The sequence below is a fragment of the Neophocaena asiaeorientalis genome, unplaced genomic scaffold (assembly GCF_003031525.2).
Source record: "Neophocaena asiaeorientalis asiaeorientalis breed wild unplaced genomic scaffold, Neophocaena_asiaeorientalis_V1.1 scaffold171, whole genome shotgun sequence".
In the NCBI taxonomy this organism is placed as follows: Eukaryota; Metazoa; Chordata; class Mammalia; order Artiodactyla; family Phocoenidae; genus Neophocaena; species Neophocaena asiaeorientalis.
The window spans coordinates 6746803-6761440 of record NW_020174013.1 but is presented as its reverse complement, the minus strand read 5'-3'; the positions used below and the strand labels follow the sequence as shown (position 1 = coordinate 6761440).

Sequence of the window (14638 nt, the reverse complement as noted above, 5' to 3'; positions counted from 1 at the left end):
CTCTCCTGGCCTTTCCTCCCGTCCTCCCAGCCGGCTCCCCCGCCCGGGACGCCCCGCGCCACTCCGCGCCTTTGGCCCTGGCTCAAGGTCTTGTGATGTGATTAGCAAAGCCAGCGCCTTGTCCTCAGACACTCAGCCCTGCCCGGCAGGGCTCGGCGCTCAAGCCCTGTTTACTGCAGGCTGGGCGGGAAGAGGGGCGGAGGAACCGGCCCAGGCTCCTCCGGGCGAGACTGCCTGCCCTGGCAGCCGCCCGCGTGGCCGCTCCGGCCCCACCCCCACCGCGTCTCCACGTGCAGTCGGGATGGAGCCACTACCGGTCAGACTCGGGCCCAGAGTCCCCGCCCCCCAGCCGGAGCTTCTTTAGCAAAAACAGCGGGGCCGCGCGGACGGTTGCAATATTCTTGCATTTTGCAATTCCCGCGCCCAGTATAAAACCGAGGGTGGGAGATAAAAGCTCCGCAATTTCGCCTAGCAGGACCGGGCGGGGAAAGACACGTCCAGGACTGCAGAAACCCGGCCACGTTAAATGTGCTGGGGATTTCCAGCAGTACAGCCCCAAAGGAGTGGAGCCGTACCTTCCCGCCGCCACCCAGCAGCACCCATCTTACGGCCGCGGAGCGCCGGCCGCCCCGGGGGGGGGGGGGGCGGGCCGGGCACCCCGGGGCGCGGAGGAGCGCTCTAGCTTCACTCTCCTCTCCCCCCACTCTGCACTCCCGGGCACCCTCAAACCAGTTCAAGCTGCTGCCCCCGCTCCCTCTTTTCTGGCCCCCCGCAAACTTTCGGTCCCTCCCCCGCCCCTCGCCCGTTATTCGTCGTGGCTCAAGCCCGGCCGCGCCGCCCCGAGGGCTCCTCCGGACCTCCCAGCCTGCAGCTTCGACCATTACAGGATCCAGAAACATGTCGACCACACTTCTGTCCGCCTTCTACGATATCGACTTCTTGTGCAAGGTACGCGGAGGAGCAGGGAGGGAAGGGGACGGGCAAGGAGGAAGCCCTTGGAGTTTTCAGGCTTGGCCTTCTGTCCTCGACTTTGGGGGGTCCTCTTCCCTCCTTGACTTTTTGGGCTTGGGAAAAATGCCGGAGTTTGCAGTGTGTGCTCGAACCTTGTGGACGGGGAGAAGCAGCGGGGAGGAAGGGCAGGAGAGAGTCGCAGTAGCTGTTTAGTTTCTCCGCAGCCGACCACAGCCACGCTTGCCCGGGGCTTCCCGGACGGGGTTTGCGCCGCCCAGGCCGGCGGCCCACGACTGAGGATCACATGTCGCAACCCAGCGCGGCCTAGGGTGGGGAGTCCGGCTCTTCCCAACGCAAACTTGATTCTTGTGCGCGTGTAGGGGTGGAGGTTGGGGGCCGAGTCGAGATCCGAAAAAAAAAAAGAATTGGAGGGCTGGAAGTGGTTCTTCTGCAGCTCACCCCAACGCATCCCTCTCCTCTTCCTTTTCCCACTTTTCATGCCTTCCCCGCTACCCTCCTCTTTGGCAGACGGAGAAGTCCCTGGCCAACCTCAATCTGAACAACATGCTGGACAAGAAGGCGGTGGGGACACCCGTGGCCGCCGCCCCCAGCTCGGGCTTCACGCCGGGCTTCCTCCGTCGGCACTCAGCCAGCAACCTGCACGCGCTCGCCCACCCCGCGCCTAGCCCCGGCAGCTGCTCGCCCAAGTTCCCGGGCGCAGCTAACGGCAGCAGCTGCGGCAGCGCGGCGGCGGGCGGGCCGGCCTCCTACGGCACCCTCAAGGAGCCGTCGGGGGGCGGCGGCACGGCTCTGCTGAACAAGGAGAACAAATTCCGGGACCGCTCGTTCAGCGACAACGGCGAGCGCAGCCAGCACCTCCTCCACCTGCAGCAGCAGCAGAAGGGGGGAGGCGGCTCCCAGATCAACTCAACGCGCTACAAAACTGAGCTGTGCCGGCCTTTCGAGGAGAGCGGCACGTGCAAGTACGGCGAAAAGTGCCAGTTCGCGCATGGCTTCCACGAGCTGCGCAGCCTGACGCGGCACCCCAAGTACAAGACGGAGCTGTGCCGCACCTTCCACACCATCGGCTTCTGCCCCTATGGGCCGCGCTGCCACTTCATCCACAACGCCGATGAACGGCGGCCCGCGCCGTCGGGGGGTGCCTCTGGGGACTTGCGCAACTTCAGCGCCCGCGACGCGCTGCACCTGGGCTTCCCGCGGGAGCCGCGGCCCAAGCTGCACCACAGCCTCAGCTTCTCGGGCTTCCCGTCGGGCCACCACCAGCCCCCGGGGGGCCTGGAGTCGCCCCTGCTGCTCGACAGCCCCACGTCGCGCACGCCGCCGCCACCCTCCTGCTCCTCGGCTTCGTCTTCCTCCTCGTCCGCTTCGTCTTGCTCCTCGGCCTCGGCTGCTTCCACGCCCTCGGGCGCCCCGACGTGCTGTGCCTCTGCGGCGGCAGCGGCCGCGGCCGCGCTGCTGTACGGCACCGGGGGCGCCGAGGACCTGCTCGCGCCGGGCGCGCCCTGCGCCACCTGCTCTTCGGCCTCGTGCGCCAACAACGCCTTCGCCTTCGGCCCGGAGCTGAGCAGCCTCATCACACCTCTCGCCATCCAGACCCACAACTTCGCCGCCGTGGCGGCCGCCGCCTACTATCGCAGCCAGCAGCAGCAGCAGGGCCTAGTGCCCCCCGCGCAGCCCCCGGCGCCGCCCAGTGCGCCCCTCCCTGCCAGCGCCGCCGCGCCGCCCTCGCCGCCCTTCAGCTTCCAGCTGCCACGCCGCCTGTCCGAGTCGCCCGTGTTCGACGCGCCCCCTAGTCCCCCGGACTCACTGTCTGACCGCGACAGCTACTTGAGCGGCTCCCTGAGTTCGGGCAGCCTCAGCGGCTCTGAGTCCCCCAGCCTCGACCCCGGCCGCCGCCTGCCCATCTTCAGCCGCCTCTCCATCTCCGACGACTGAGGCAAGAGGGCGCTAGTGAGGAGGAGGAAGGGAAGGTCGTTCTGGGGGTGTTGGAGGGCGCCCCTGCAGTCGCGCCCCTGCTAGGGGCAGGGAGGCTCGGGAGTGTGGGGGGCTGACTTCGGCCACAAGCAGACTGCAGGCCGCACCGAGCACTTGGACTCGAACTTGTGTGCCGGGAGGGGCCCCCACCCTCCCCTTTCGGTTTCCTCTTGTTTTGTTTATTATTATTTTTATTATTATTACGAAGTTTCATTCTTGTTGAGCGAAAAAAAGCCTACGAACTTTTTGTATTGAACAAAATATTCACAACAGAGCAGTTGTGATGCGAATAGAACAAAAACCAAACACAAACTTTTTTAGGTCTCCAATGAGTTTGGGACTTTAGGAAAAATCAACCCGGCACCAGCAGCTACCAACCACCATTCCATATCTTCACTTGCAAAGCATTAGTTACAGTCCAGATGTGGGGACTCTTATCTTGAGGGAGGTTCCTAATTGTCTCAGACCAGTGTAAACAAACAAGCCAACCAACACCTTGCTAAACCTATAAGCTTTTAGAATCCAATATTCTGCCAAGAATATGCCTTGATAGTAGACCTCAGCTCCATAGGTGTTTTTTGTTTTTTAACAAAGTTATATATGTCTGGAAAAAAAAAAAACCTTGCATTCCAAAGTTTCATACTGGTTCCTGGTTTCATTGCCACCGCTTAGTGGATGTTTAAGTTAGAACCGTTTTGTCTGCTCTTTCTGGAAGCCTTGGGCAGAGCTTAGTTTGTAATTGTTGGGGAATAACTGCTGAATTTTTAGCTGTTTTGAGTTGATTCGCACCACTGCACCACAACTCAATATGAAAAAACTATTTAACTTATTTATTATCTTGTGAAAAGTATACATTGAAAATTTTGTTCATACTGTATTTATCAAGTATGATGGAAAGCAATAGATATATATTCTTTTATTATGTTAAATTATGATTGCCATTATTAATCGGCAAAATGTGGAGTGTATGTTCTTTTCACAGTAATATATGCCTTTTGTAACTTCACTTGGTTATTTTATTGTAAATGAGTAAAAAAAAATCTTAATTTAAGAGATTGTATGTAATATTTATTTCATTAATTTCTTTCCTTGTTTACGTAAATTTTGAAAGATTGCATGGTTTCTTTACGGAAATCTTATCTTGATGCTGTGGAAGTAGTTTGAGGAATATCTTGTGAGTTTTTCTTAGAATGTATAATGGTTGTAGCCCATCCAACTTTAAAAAGAAAAAAAGTGACCACATACTTTGCAATCAGGCTTACATGTGGCATGCTTTTCTCATTCCATCTTTATAAATCAGCAGAAAATGGTTTTTGTTTGCTTATCCACCAGTTCTACTGTGACATACTCTGCATATAAAGACATGTAGCAATAATGGGGGGGGAGGGTAATCTCACAGTGCCTTTGGAAGGGCCAGAACTTGCCTTAAATCTTCCTCAACCAAATAAGTATTTTGTCTATTAGTGCTTGAGAGAATTTGAATGTAGGATGGGTTCAACTGCACAAAAGGAAAAGATTTTTACCACTTTTTTTTATATAGCTATAAAGTGAAGAGGCCACCTCTTAGTGCTAAAATGGTATGTAGTACATGAATATGCCTTGTTTAATTACAGAAAATTCCAAAACTTGTACTTTTTTTTTTTTTCCCCGTGTGGAAAGGCAGGAATGCTTTCCTGGACAGCGGATGAATGAGCAGTAGATGTAGTTTGTTTGTACGTAGGTACAGTTGGAGCACTATGTATGTATGTATTCTGGACTACTTTGACAGAAGTAGGTATTTGAATGTAACAAGGTTAAGTCAACCTGAGTTGTAATATATTTGGGGAATCAGTTCACTACAAATTGTGACTGTAAACATTGTACTGTAAATGTTTTGTAGTTTTCCCCCAATAAAACTTTTGGGAAAAGAAGGTATTGCTGTGTAAGATAGCTTCCTTTTTTAAATGGGAGTGTCTAGCTTTGTACCTTCTCACCGCTGTCAGGCATTACCCAGGTCTTAGAGAGATTGGGGGCTAGGGTTTAGAGAGCTGGCAGAGCCAGAGTTCAGAAGAGCCTGTCCCCCTATATATTTTATATACAAGTTCTTTTAGCGGAAAGAGTAATTTGGACCGTCAAGGGCATTAGTTAGCTGTTCTCTTTGGTAATAAGATGCATCCCCGTGTTGGCTGACTGGTGGCTGGGCCTGGTTGGGAGGCCTGAGGCATGGGGCCTGCCTGTGAGTCACCAAGCAGATCACGTGTCTGCAGTGGCAGCTGAAGGTCTGATTTTTTTTTTTTTTCCCACTGCGACGCACAGGGAACCAAACTGCTTGGGTGAGGAGGGTCTTGCCAGCCCTTGGCTGAACTGGGGATGGGGGCTTAGGCCCAGCCTTTCCTGGGCCGGAGAACCAGGGTTTGGCCTGGACTTTGGAAATCCTGGTTGTGTCCTTGTCCACAGAGGACAGAAAGAGAAGGAAGATGAAACAGGTTAAACTTACATCAGGGTAATGTTTATGTGGACGGCTTCCTCTGGGAGTGAGCACACACGTTATTTATGCAAAAGGCTTAGTGTCTGTGCTTGAGACAACTGTAAGCGGCCAGAAAGCAAATCCAACCCAGGTCTGGAAAAAAGGAAGGGAAAAAAAAAAAAAGCATCAGTCTGTCTGCTGCTTCTCACACAATTGAACAAAACCTTAGTATGGTTCTTTCCTGCAATCACTTTAGAAATTAAAAAGGTGGCTCATAGGGCTTCCCTGGTGTAAAAAAAAAAAAAAAAAATGTGGTTCATAAATCAATTCCTGTTTTTCCTTCTCTATCCCGCCCCCGCCAACATACACAGAGTTCAGACTTTTTTTTTCCAAAGTAAGTAAGAGATTTAGCAAAAGTTTTGTTTCCTCATCTACAACATATGGGTTCTATCACCCATACTTGCATCCCCCCGACCCTGTGTTTGCCTGTGTTCGCCGGGGTCTCCCGGGTCTCACAGCTGAGCCTGATGGGGAGGGCGCCATCGGTGAAGCGTGCCAGGCCCCGGGCAGCTGTTTCACGTTAACGATGATTGCGCTGGTGTTAACCGGAGCGTTTTGGTGCTGGGCGTGCGCCGCCAAAGCGGATGGGAAACAGTTTCAAAGTTCTCCCAGATGCCGGCCCCTGGCTGGGGAGGGGCGGGTGGGCGGCCTCAGCAGAGGGGGAGGGGAAGCCTGAGGCCAAGGAGGGCTCGACGAGTGAAGACCCTGCAGGCCCCTAGGCCTCTTCACCATAAAGAATGTACAAATGGCTAGGAAAAGTCTAAAATGTGGTGCTATATAGGCCAAACTGCATTTCAAAGGCCTTGTTTCCACTTCATTCCAAGACATTTTTCTAAACAAGTGCTTTTGATCAACTGGAATGTTAGACTTCTTTTTGGGGTAAGCCACATTCATTTTTAAAAATTGGTTTGTCTGAAAGCCCAACTGCTAAGAGCTGATGTTTTTGTATTTTAGACCCAGTGGAGCGTGGAAAGCTGGGGGGGGCGGGAATCATTCAGAAATTTTCTCTTGCTGCAGATCAATGGAGGGTATGTGGGTCATTGTCTTTCTGCAGCGGCTGGAATTAACAGCAAACAAAACGCTCTACAGTTGCTTGATCACCCTTAGAAAAGTTTTCTTGTAAATTAAGGGAACTAGAAGTAAAAACTGCAAGTAAGAACAAGCCAGGATTCCTATCACGGGCTGGGGAGCGGAACTAAAACTGACTCCTGAATTATACTCAAGATAAAATTCTTTTGGAGTTAGTTGTGCAAATGAGCCCAGAATGTGATGGTGTTTAGAATGTCTTAATAGTGGCATTTCCACTAGCTATTTGAAAACCAAGGTATTTTTTAAGCAACCACTTACTGTGCACCACCTTTTAAATTATTTCAGAGAAGGGATGCGTGCATGTAGATATTTTCCACCCCTCACTCTGTCTGAATCTACTGCTGAGTGTATGGGGTTGCGGAGGGGGTGTGGACACAAAAAAAAACTATCGAGAAGGCAGAAGCTCTGCACCCGCCCTTGGGAATAGATGGAGGATTGGGAGCCCTGCAGCGGCTCAGGAACCCCGATGATAGGACCAGGCCTGGAGGGCCCAATGCGGAAAAGACAAACAGGCATAGCTCTCGGCAGCAGGTCTGGCCCAGCACTGGGATGCTTAGTGGTGAAGTCAGCCTGGGAGGGTCTCAGAAACCCCCAGGCTAGATGTTTGCCGAGAGGAGGCCCACAAGAGAGCGTCTGAACCTGGAAGGGAACCAACTCAAGGCATTTGCTCTCCTTCAGTTGTGCTCGTGGTGACAAGAGTGAGGGCAGATGTGACTCTGGCCACATCTTGAAAGCGGAAGTTGGGTCTCAGCACCTTCCCTAGCCTTTGAGTTAATGGGAGATGCCACGGCCCCTGGTAAGCAGCCAGGCTTACCTTCTCCCATCAGGGCCCATAACCACTCTCCATTGTTGTTTCCTCATTTAACCGTGTTTATTTTTTCTTGTTCACTCTCTGGGGGATGTGCAGACTTGCGGCCATCCAGGGCACTTCCAGTTTGTGCTGCTAGCAAGGCCAAGGAGGGAGGGAGGGAAGGAGGGGGGGTCAGGGAGGAGCCAGGGCCTGGCGGCTGGACAGGCCTGCCAGGCGAGCCCTGTGGGAAGGGGGTGCCCCGGGGAACAGGAAGCCACAGCACCTCCAGGCCCACCCCTGCCTAGGTGGGTTCTCCCAACCTCTCCTGACAGTTTTTGCTAGACCTGGAAAGTGTATGAGTGTGGGTGTGTGTCTAAGGGTGTATATGTATGGGGGGAGGTCTGTGTGCGGGGGCGGTATCCACATGGAGGGTAGATATCTGGGTCCTTGTCTATCTGGGTGGGTGTGCACAAGTGCGTGGTATTGCTCCGTGGCAGGGGTCTGTGGGGGGGGGTTTGCTGTAGGGGAATACTGGTGTGTGTGGCTGCATCTGTGGGGTGTTGATATGTGAGGGGTGTACATGTCTGTAGGGTGTGAGAGTCGGTGAGTGGGTATGGAAATCTGTGAGTGTGGGTTTGGGTGTGTGTGTGTATGAGTGTGGTTATGGGTTTTGGTGTGTCTGTTGCTGTGTATGTATGTGTGAGTGTGGGTTTGAAGGCATCTTTCAGTCTGTGTGTGTGTATAGGTGTGTGAGGGTATGTATCTGGGTGCGGGTATGGGTTTGGGTGTGTCTGTTACTCTGTGTGTGGTTATAGATAGGTATGTGTGTATATGGATTGTGTGTGTGTGTGTGTGTGTGAGTGTGGGTGCGGGTTTGGGTGTGTCTGTTGCTCTGTGTGTGGTTATAGGTATGTGTGTATATGGATCTGTGTATGTGTGTGTATGTCAGTGTGGGTATGGGTTTGAGTGTGTGTGCGTGTGTATCCGAGTGTGAGTGTGGGTGTGGGTTTGGGTGTGCCTGTTGCTCTGTGGGTAGGTGTGTGCGTCGGTGGGATGGGAGGAAGGATCTGTGGGTGTGGCTGTATGTTTGGGTCTGGACGTGATGGGGGTACGTCTCTGTCGGGGTGGAGTGTTAACAACACCTTCGGAGGAAAAGCGGTCCTTTTTAGCAGGCCTCTTTCAGGTTAAAAACTGTTTTCAAAACCCGGAAATGGAGGCCAGGCTGTCAGCCACTTCCTGCAGGGCTGACAGGCCTTCAGCCTGCAGGGACCCCAGACCCACTTTATTGCCGGTCACACCTGCCAAGGACAGGCCTCCTGGGCCCGAGTGCAGAGACATATTTAGAAACAATTAATTCTCTGGTTGAAGGGGGAGGGGCCCATTTATTTTCATCTGTTGCAGAAATAGCTCTTGTCAGATAGCAGTTCTTATGCCCTCTGGGGTGAGAGGCAGCTCTGAAATAGAAGGAAAGATATTAAGGATTTTAGACAGACAAGAAAACTCCTGGGCCCGCTGAAATCGAGTTTAAAATCTTCCTCTAAAAATAAGCTTTGTTTTCCTTGTAGATTCCTCTGGCAATTGGGCCCCTGTCGGGGTGTTTAGCCGGCCTGGGAAGCCAGGCGGAATTTTTAAAAAAGCGAGTGTTTCCCAGCTGTGGCCTTGGAAAGTTCTCTGTTTTCCATTTATTAAACTCCTGGTTTCCGGCTAATTAAAATTATTTTCAAGTACAACTCCGTGGTCCCACAATATTTGATGAGACACAGAATTCTCAGTGACCCCTCTGTAGGAGGCCGGGCCAGGCTGTGGGGTGGCCTATGACCCTTCCACTGGGCCTGGTGCCGGATTTTACGCAGAGGGGAGACCCTTTGAAATGCAGGCCCGGGGCCTTGTTTTCCCAAGTCCCACCACCCCTGCCCCACCCCGGGAGTGGCTGGAATGAGAGGCCACTTGCAGGACGGTCTCTGAGCCCTGCACCACTGGAGAAGGGGCTGTGAGTCCTTGGCTACCTGCTGTTTGTTCCCTGCATCACTGAGTGGAGAAGGGGTACACTTCTGGGGAGGGGAACTTGGCTGAGGTGCATGGCAGGTGATCGTGGTTGTCTCTCCCTGGCCTGGCTACTGTTGAAGCTTCAGGGCCGGACTCTCTCGAGCACCTGCAGGAGGTCCAGACTCCCAAGGTGATGCGTCGTGAAGATGGAAATCCGAGGTGCCGCAGGGCAGGAGGCAAACATTGCTGAGGGCCGGGGCTGGTGTGACTCAGATGTGCTGGCAGGCTCCCTTCCACTGCCCTGTGATTCCGTCCAGACATCCAAGGGGTGGGATGCTGGGATGCTGCCCGGCACCTTTCATTCATCCCACAGATAGTTCTTGATTGTCCAGTACATGCCAGCAGTGCAGGAACAGAGGTGAGTTGACGGATGTCATCCCTGCCTTCACGGAGTGTACATATTTTCAAGGTTCATTCATGTTGTAGCGCGAATCAGCATTCATTCTTTTGCATGACAGGCTAGTATTCCATTGTACGGATGTACCGCGTTTTGTTTTCATTCATCAGTTGTTAGACGGTGGAGTTGTTTCCACCTTTCGGCTGTTGTTGAATCATGCCGCTGTGAACATCGATATACAAGTTTTTGTGTGAACCTATGTTTTCAATTCTTTTGCTTTTATACCTGGAAGTAGAATTGCCAGGTCATATGGTAACCCCCATTTCACTTTTTGAGGAACTGCTATACTATTTTCCAAAGTGATACATTGGCTTTTGTAACTGTTTTATTAATGTCTGTTTCCCCTACATAACGACACATGCTCCACGGGATGGCCACATAAAAACACTTGTACACTTGTTTACAATAGCCAAGGCCGGAACACTGTTACTATCCCCATTTCAAGGATGAGGAAACTAAGCTCAGAGAAGTTGTCATAGGCCCGAGGCCAAGCAGCTAGGAAAAGGCTGAAGCAGAATTCGGAGGAAGCTAAGCAGTGGCTCCTTCAAATCACCCTAGGCTGCCTCTCAAACTCCTGCTTTACTGCCCACACTGTCTAGAAACGGAGGTTTCCAAGAAGTCTTCCAGGATTTCTTTCCAGGGTAGACCCTGTCTTGCCACCCCTGTGCTTTTTATTATTATTATTATTATTTAATTTATTTTATTTTTGGCTGTGTTGGGTCTTCGTTGCTGCACGCGGGCTTTCTCTAGATGCAGCAAGCGGGAGCCACTGTTCATTGAGGTGCGCGGGCTTCTCATTGTGGCGGCTTCTCTTGTTGAGGAGCTTGGGCTCTAGGTGCACGGGCTCAGTAGTTGTGGCTCGCGGGCTCTAGAGCGCAGGCTCAGTAGTTGTGGCGCACGGGCTTAGTTGCTCCACGGCATGTGGGATCTTCCTGGACCAGGGCTCGAACCCGTGTCCCCTGCATTGGCAGGCGGATTCTTAACCACTGTGCCACCAGGAAAGCACCTCTAACCTGTGCTTTTAAAACACAATGTGTTCAAGTCACCCTTCAGCTCAAAATCCTCACTCAGAATAAAATCTAAAATCTTAACCAAGGTGTACAAGGTCCTACATTGTCTGTCCCTCCCCACCCACCCACTATCCCTTTCCCCTCTGACCTTGACTCTCCCTTCCCTCATCCTGCTCCTATACAACTCAGGCCTCCTTGTTGGTTCGTAATCATGCTGGACCTACTCTCTGTCTCAGGACCTTTGCACTTGCTATTCCATCTGTCATGCTCTTCCACATTTCCTTCAGTTTCCTGGTGTCACCTTTTCAGGGGGCCATCCAGACCACCCTGTCAAGACAACAGCCCCATCTGGCATCTCTCATCTTGATTTATTTTGTCCGTAGCATTTGTCATCCTCTGACATATTTTAAATGCCTTTGTTTATGTATATATCACCCTTCCTTCTTAGACGCTTAGCTTCTTGCGGGCAGGAATTGTCTCCAGAGCAGGGGGGAGCCGTTGAAGGATTTTAAGCTGGGGAGTAGGACAGACACGTTCACGTGTTAAAGTGATTTTGGCTGTGTGGAGAGTAGACTGGAAAAAAAATGATTCCTTATAAAACCAATTTTAATGCTAAAAAAGGTTTAAAAAACCATGACCTAGTGTTGCCCTTTTATTCCACAGATGAGAAGATTAAGGCTCAGAGAGGGTGGGCGGAGCCTTCTGGAGACTTCCCCCAATCTCTGGGTTTCTACATGAGCCCTGGGAAGAGACCACCCAGGACACTGTCCTCCCTAGGTGTGAGCTGTCCAGGTAGGGCTGTTGGTAAAAATGCTGAATATTGACTTTCACTAAATCCCTATGGGCTGAGAGGCTCAGAGCAGCCGGTCTCTGGATGTTCTCTGTTCACCTGGCTTCTCAGGGAGGCCCTGGAAGGTCTGTAGGGTGGACACACCAGGAGCTTACGAAGCACAGCCCTGGGAGCCAAGAGCTGCTGCAGGGCCTGGGGCGTGAGAAGGCTCCGGGGCAGGTGTCACCACCACTCTGTGAGGGGCCCGGTCTGCAGGGGTTACAGGCCAGGGCTCCCACAGACCTGGGTTCAAATCTCACTTCACAGCTACTCCCTCCCTGTGTAATCCTGAGCACGTCTCTGAGCCTCACTTTCCTCATCTCTGAAGTATGGATGGTCATGCAGGAGGGTCAAAATACGATGTCATGGGTGAAGTGTCCAGGAGAGGGCCCAGCTCAGGGTCCCACAGAGGACACTGGGTGCAGGCTAGAAGAGTGGGTAGCAGCCTAAGCCATCAGGTTCAAAGCCTAGCCTTGCTACCGCCAGCTGTGAGACCGTGAGCCAGTGGCTTGCCGTCTCCATCTATAAATGTCGGACCTATCTCCGAAGGCTACCATGAAGTTCAAGTGAATCCGGTCAACCCATGTCATAAGGATAGAGCTCAGCATATAGGAAGTATGCTGTAACAGTTTGTTACTGCTCTCTTGGGGTTTTTTTTTTTTCCACACCCAATCAATAGACACCCAGTCCGAAGGGGTTCAGGGAGTCTCCTTCATCTGCCCCCCACCAAACCCACCCAACCATTTGGGCCTTAAGATGAGAATAACAACTGCTTTCCTTTAGAAATTCTAGATAGATCTGCGCTGTCCATTATGGTAGGCACTAGCCACATGTGCCTATGTACATTTAACTTAAAATTTAAAACTTACTTCCACGTGGCAGGTACTCAGCTGTAGTTGGGGGCTATTGCACTGAATGTTTCCATCACTGCAGAAAGTTCTGTTGGACAACACTGCTATTCTGGAAATGCAAACAACTGTAAGGAAGGAAGCTTCCATCATTCCAACCCTTGAAGGGTTGTCCTTTTACAAAGCAAGTCCTAGGACACACCCATGGTGCCCTTGATGGCTTCCCCCTCCCTCCACAAGCCAAGAGAGTCCAAAATATTCCTAAACTGCCCCTTTGTCCCATAGACTGTAAATGCCAGTGGAGGAGAGATGAAGGGACTGCCCACCCCTGGTGGCACCTCACAGCCCTGCCCAGCAGCCTGGGACCGCCTCCTCTTGGACAGCCCAGAGACATGGACCCTCACTCCCACCCCTCCTGGTGTCCCTGTCTCCGCAGCTGTGACACCACCTCCATCCAGTCACCCACGCCAGAACCTGGGGTCCTCCTGGAGTCTTCCTCTCACCTCCTTCTATCCCTTCCCTCAGGCTGCCTGAACCGAAGGACTCTGCTTTCTAACCAGGCCTGGACACTCCCTCCCGCTTCTCTGTCTTTCAGCCTCAGCAGCCCAGGCTCCTCCTCACCTAGACAGCGGGGGGTCCAGCCCCCATCTCCTCCCCCCAGCCACCATCCCCAGAGCCTGCCTCTAAAGCACGTAGGCCATCATGCCCCTCCTGCCCTGTGACCCTACCGGTGCGCTCACCCGCAGCTCAAATCCAAGCATCCAGATGTGCTCTTTGAGGCCGTGCCTCAACCCTCACAGCTCCTCACCTGCCCTGGAGCACCAATGGCCTTCACCAATGTGAAGATGCTACGGCTCTTCACAACCCTGGGCCTCTGCTCCGCCCGCGCCCCTGCCCGGGACACCCCAGCCCCCTGCCACGTCCCCCTGCTTCCTCTGCCTCAGCTGAAAATCAACCTCAGATCTATAGCCCCTCCACTTACCCCGCCCCCAGCCCGCCAGGGCCCCGTGCCGGCCTTTGTAGGAGCACAGAGCACGTTGTCCTACACCAGCTGCTTACGTCTCTGTCTTCCTCACTGGCCTGGAAGTTCCTTCAGAGCAAGAATGGCATCACGTGCATCCTCCTTGCACGCCCCAGCCTGGCCCCTCGAAGGGCCTCAGTAACTGTCTGTACAACCAAATCAGCTCCCCCGCCCACCCCCTCGCAATGAGCGTGGTACTGTCCTCTCCCGTTTGACACATGCAGGAGATGCAGCTCAGGGAAATGAAGACACTTGCCCAGGGTCTCCCAGCTCAGGAGTGGTGGGGCCATTGTGCCCTCCCCACCTGCGAGACCGTTCAGAACACGGGAGAAATGCACTGCTCCTTGGTAGACGTGACCTCCCCTTGAGTTTTGCCTCTTATTCCAAACTCATGCGTGCTTGTTCTGAATACCCAACCAGCAGGCAGTGTGTTCCAACGTGTGCAGATGGAAGCACTCCTCCTGAGACCCACTCTGCAGAGCTGACCACACAGTAACCGCGCTGGGTGAGGAGTTCCGGGGATTTGACTGTGCAGCTATGTCTGTACAAATTCACACACGCTTGCAGTTCACAGAGAGTGAGTGCTGTCCTGTCCGTGGGTCCTCACCCAGCGTGCCAGCACCTTCTTTCATGGCAGCGTGGTACCCACAGCAGGAGGGAGGGCCTGCTGGTGGCTGGCCACGCAGGCTCTGCACCGTTTCACTTTTACGAGCGATGCAGCGCGAACATGCTTATTAATGGCCCCTGGGTGAGTATTTGCCTCAGATGAATCCGCGGAGGAAGTGTCGCTGAGTTGCGAGGCAGCCCACGTGTTTCTGTAGAGGGTAATGTGCATTTACAATCTTGAAACCGGCCATCGTAGAAAACCCCCCAAACTGTTGCACTGAATACCTCCCACCTCCACCCCCATCCCATCTCTGGGCCTCCGAGGCCATTTCCACCCCTGTTCGCTCCCTGTGTGCCTGTGCTGAGTTTCTGGGGTCCCGGTAACAGGGGCTGCCCCCTGGGGTCTGGTCTTTCTGTCTCCCTTTCCTGTTCTCAGTTCCTCCCGTGCTGAGCCCCAACTCCCCACACCCCCAGGCTCTGGGAGGGCAGCTCACTGCTGTCCACCCCCCTGCCCCCCCGCCACTCCCCACCCCCCAGATGGGGCCAAAGA

The 14638-nt window shown here is 53.3% G+C and overlaps 1 protein-coding gene across 1 annotated transcript; it reads left to right on the top strand.

Moving 5' to 3' along the window:
- Positions 1-621: 621 nt before the first annotated feature.
- ZFP36L2 (ZFP36 like 2 zinc finger CCCH-type) lies at positions 622-4860 on the top strand. The gene is made up of 2 exons (XM_024753511.1): positions 622-948; positions 1480-4860. Exons 1-2 carry the CDS (start codon positions 898-900, stop codon positions 2905-2907), a joined length of 1479 nt encoding a protein of 492 aa, XP_024609279.1. The 5' UTR covers positions 622-897; the 3' UTR covers positions 2908-4860.
- Positions 4861-14638: the final 9778 nt, after the last annotated feature.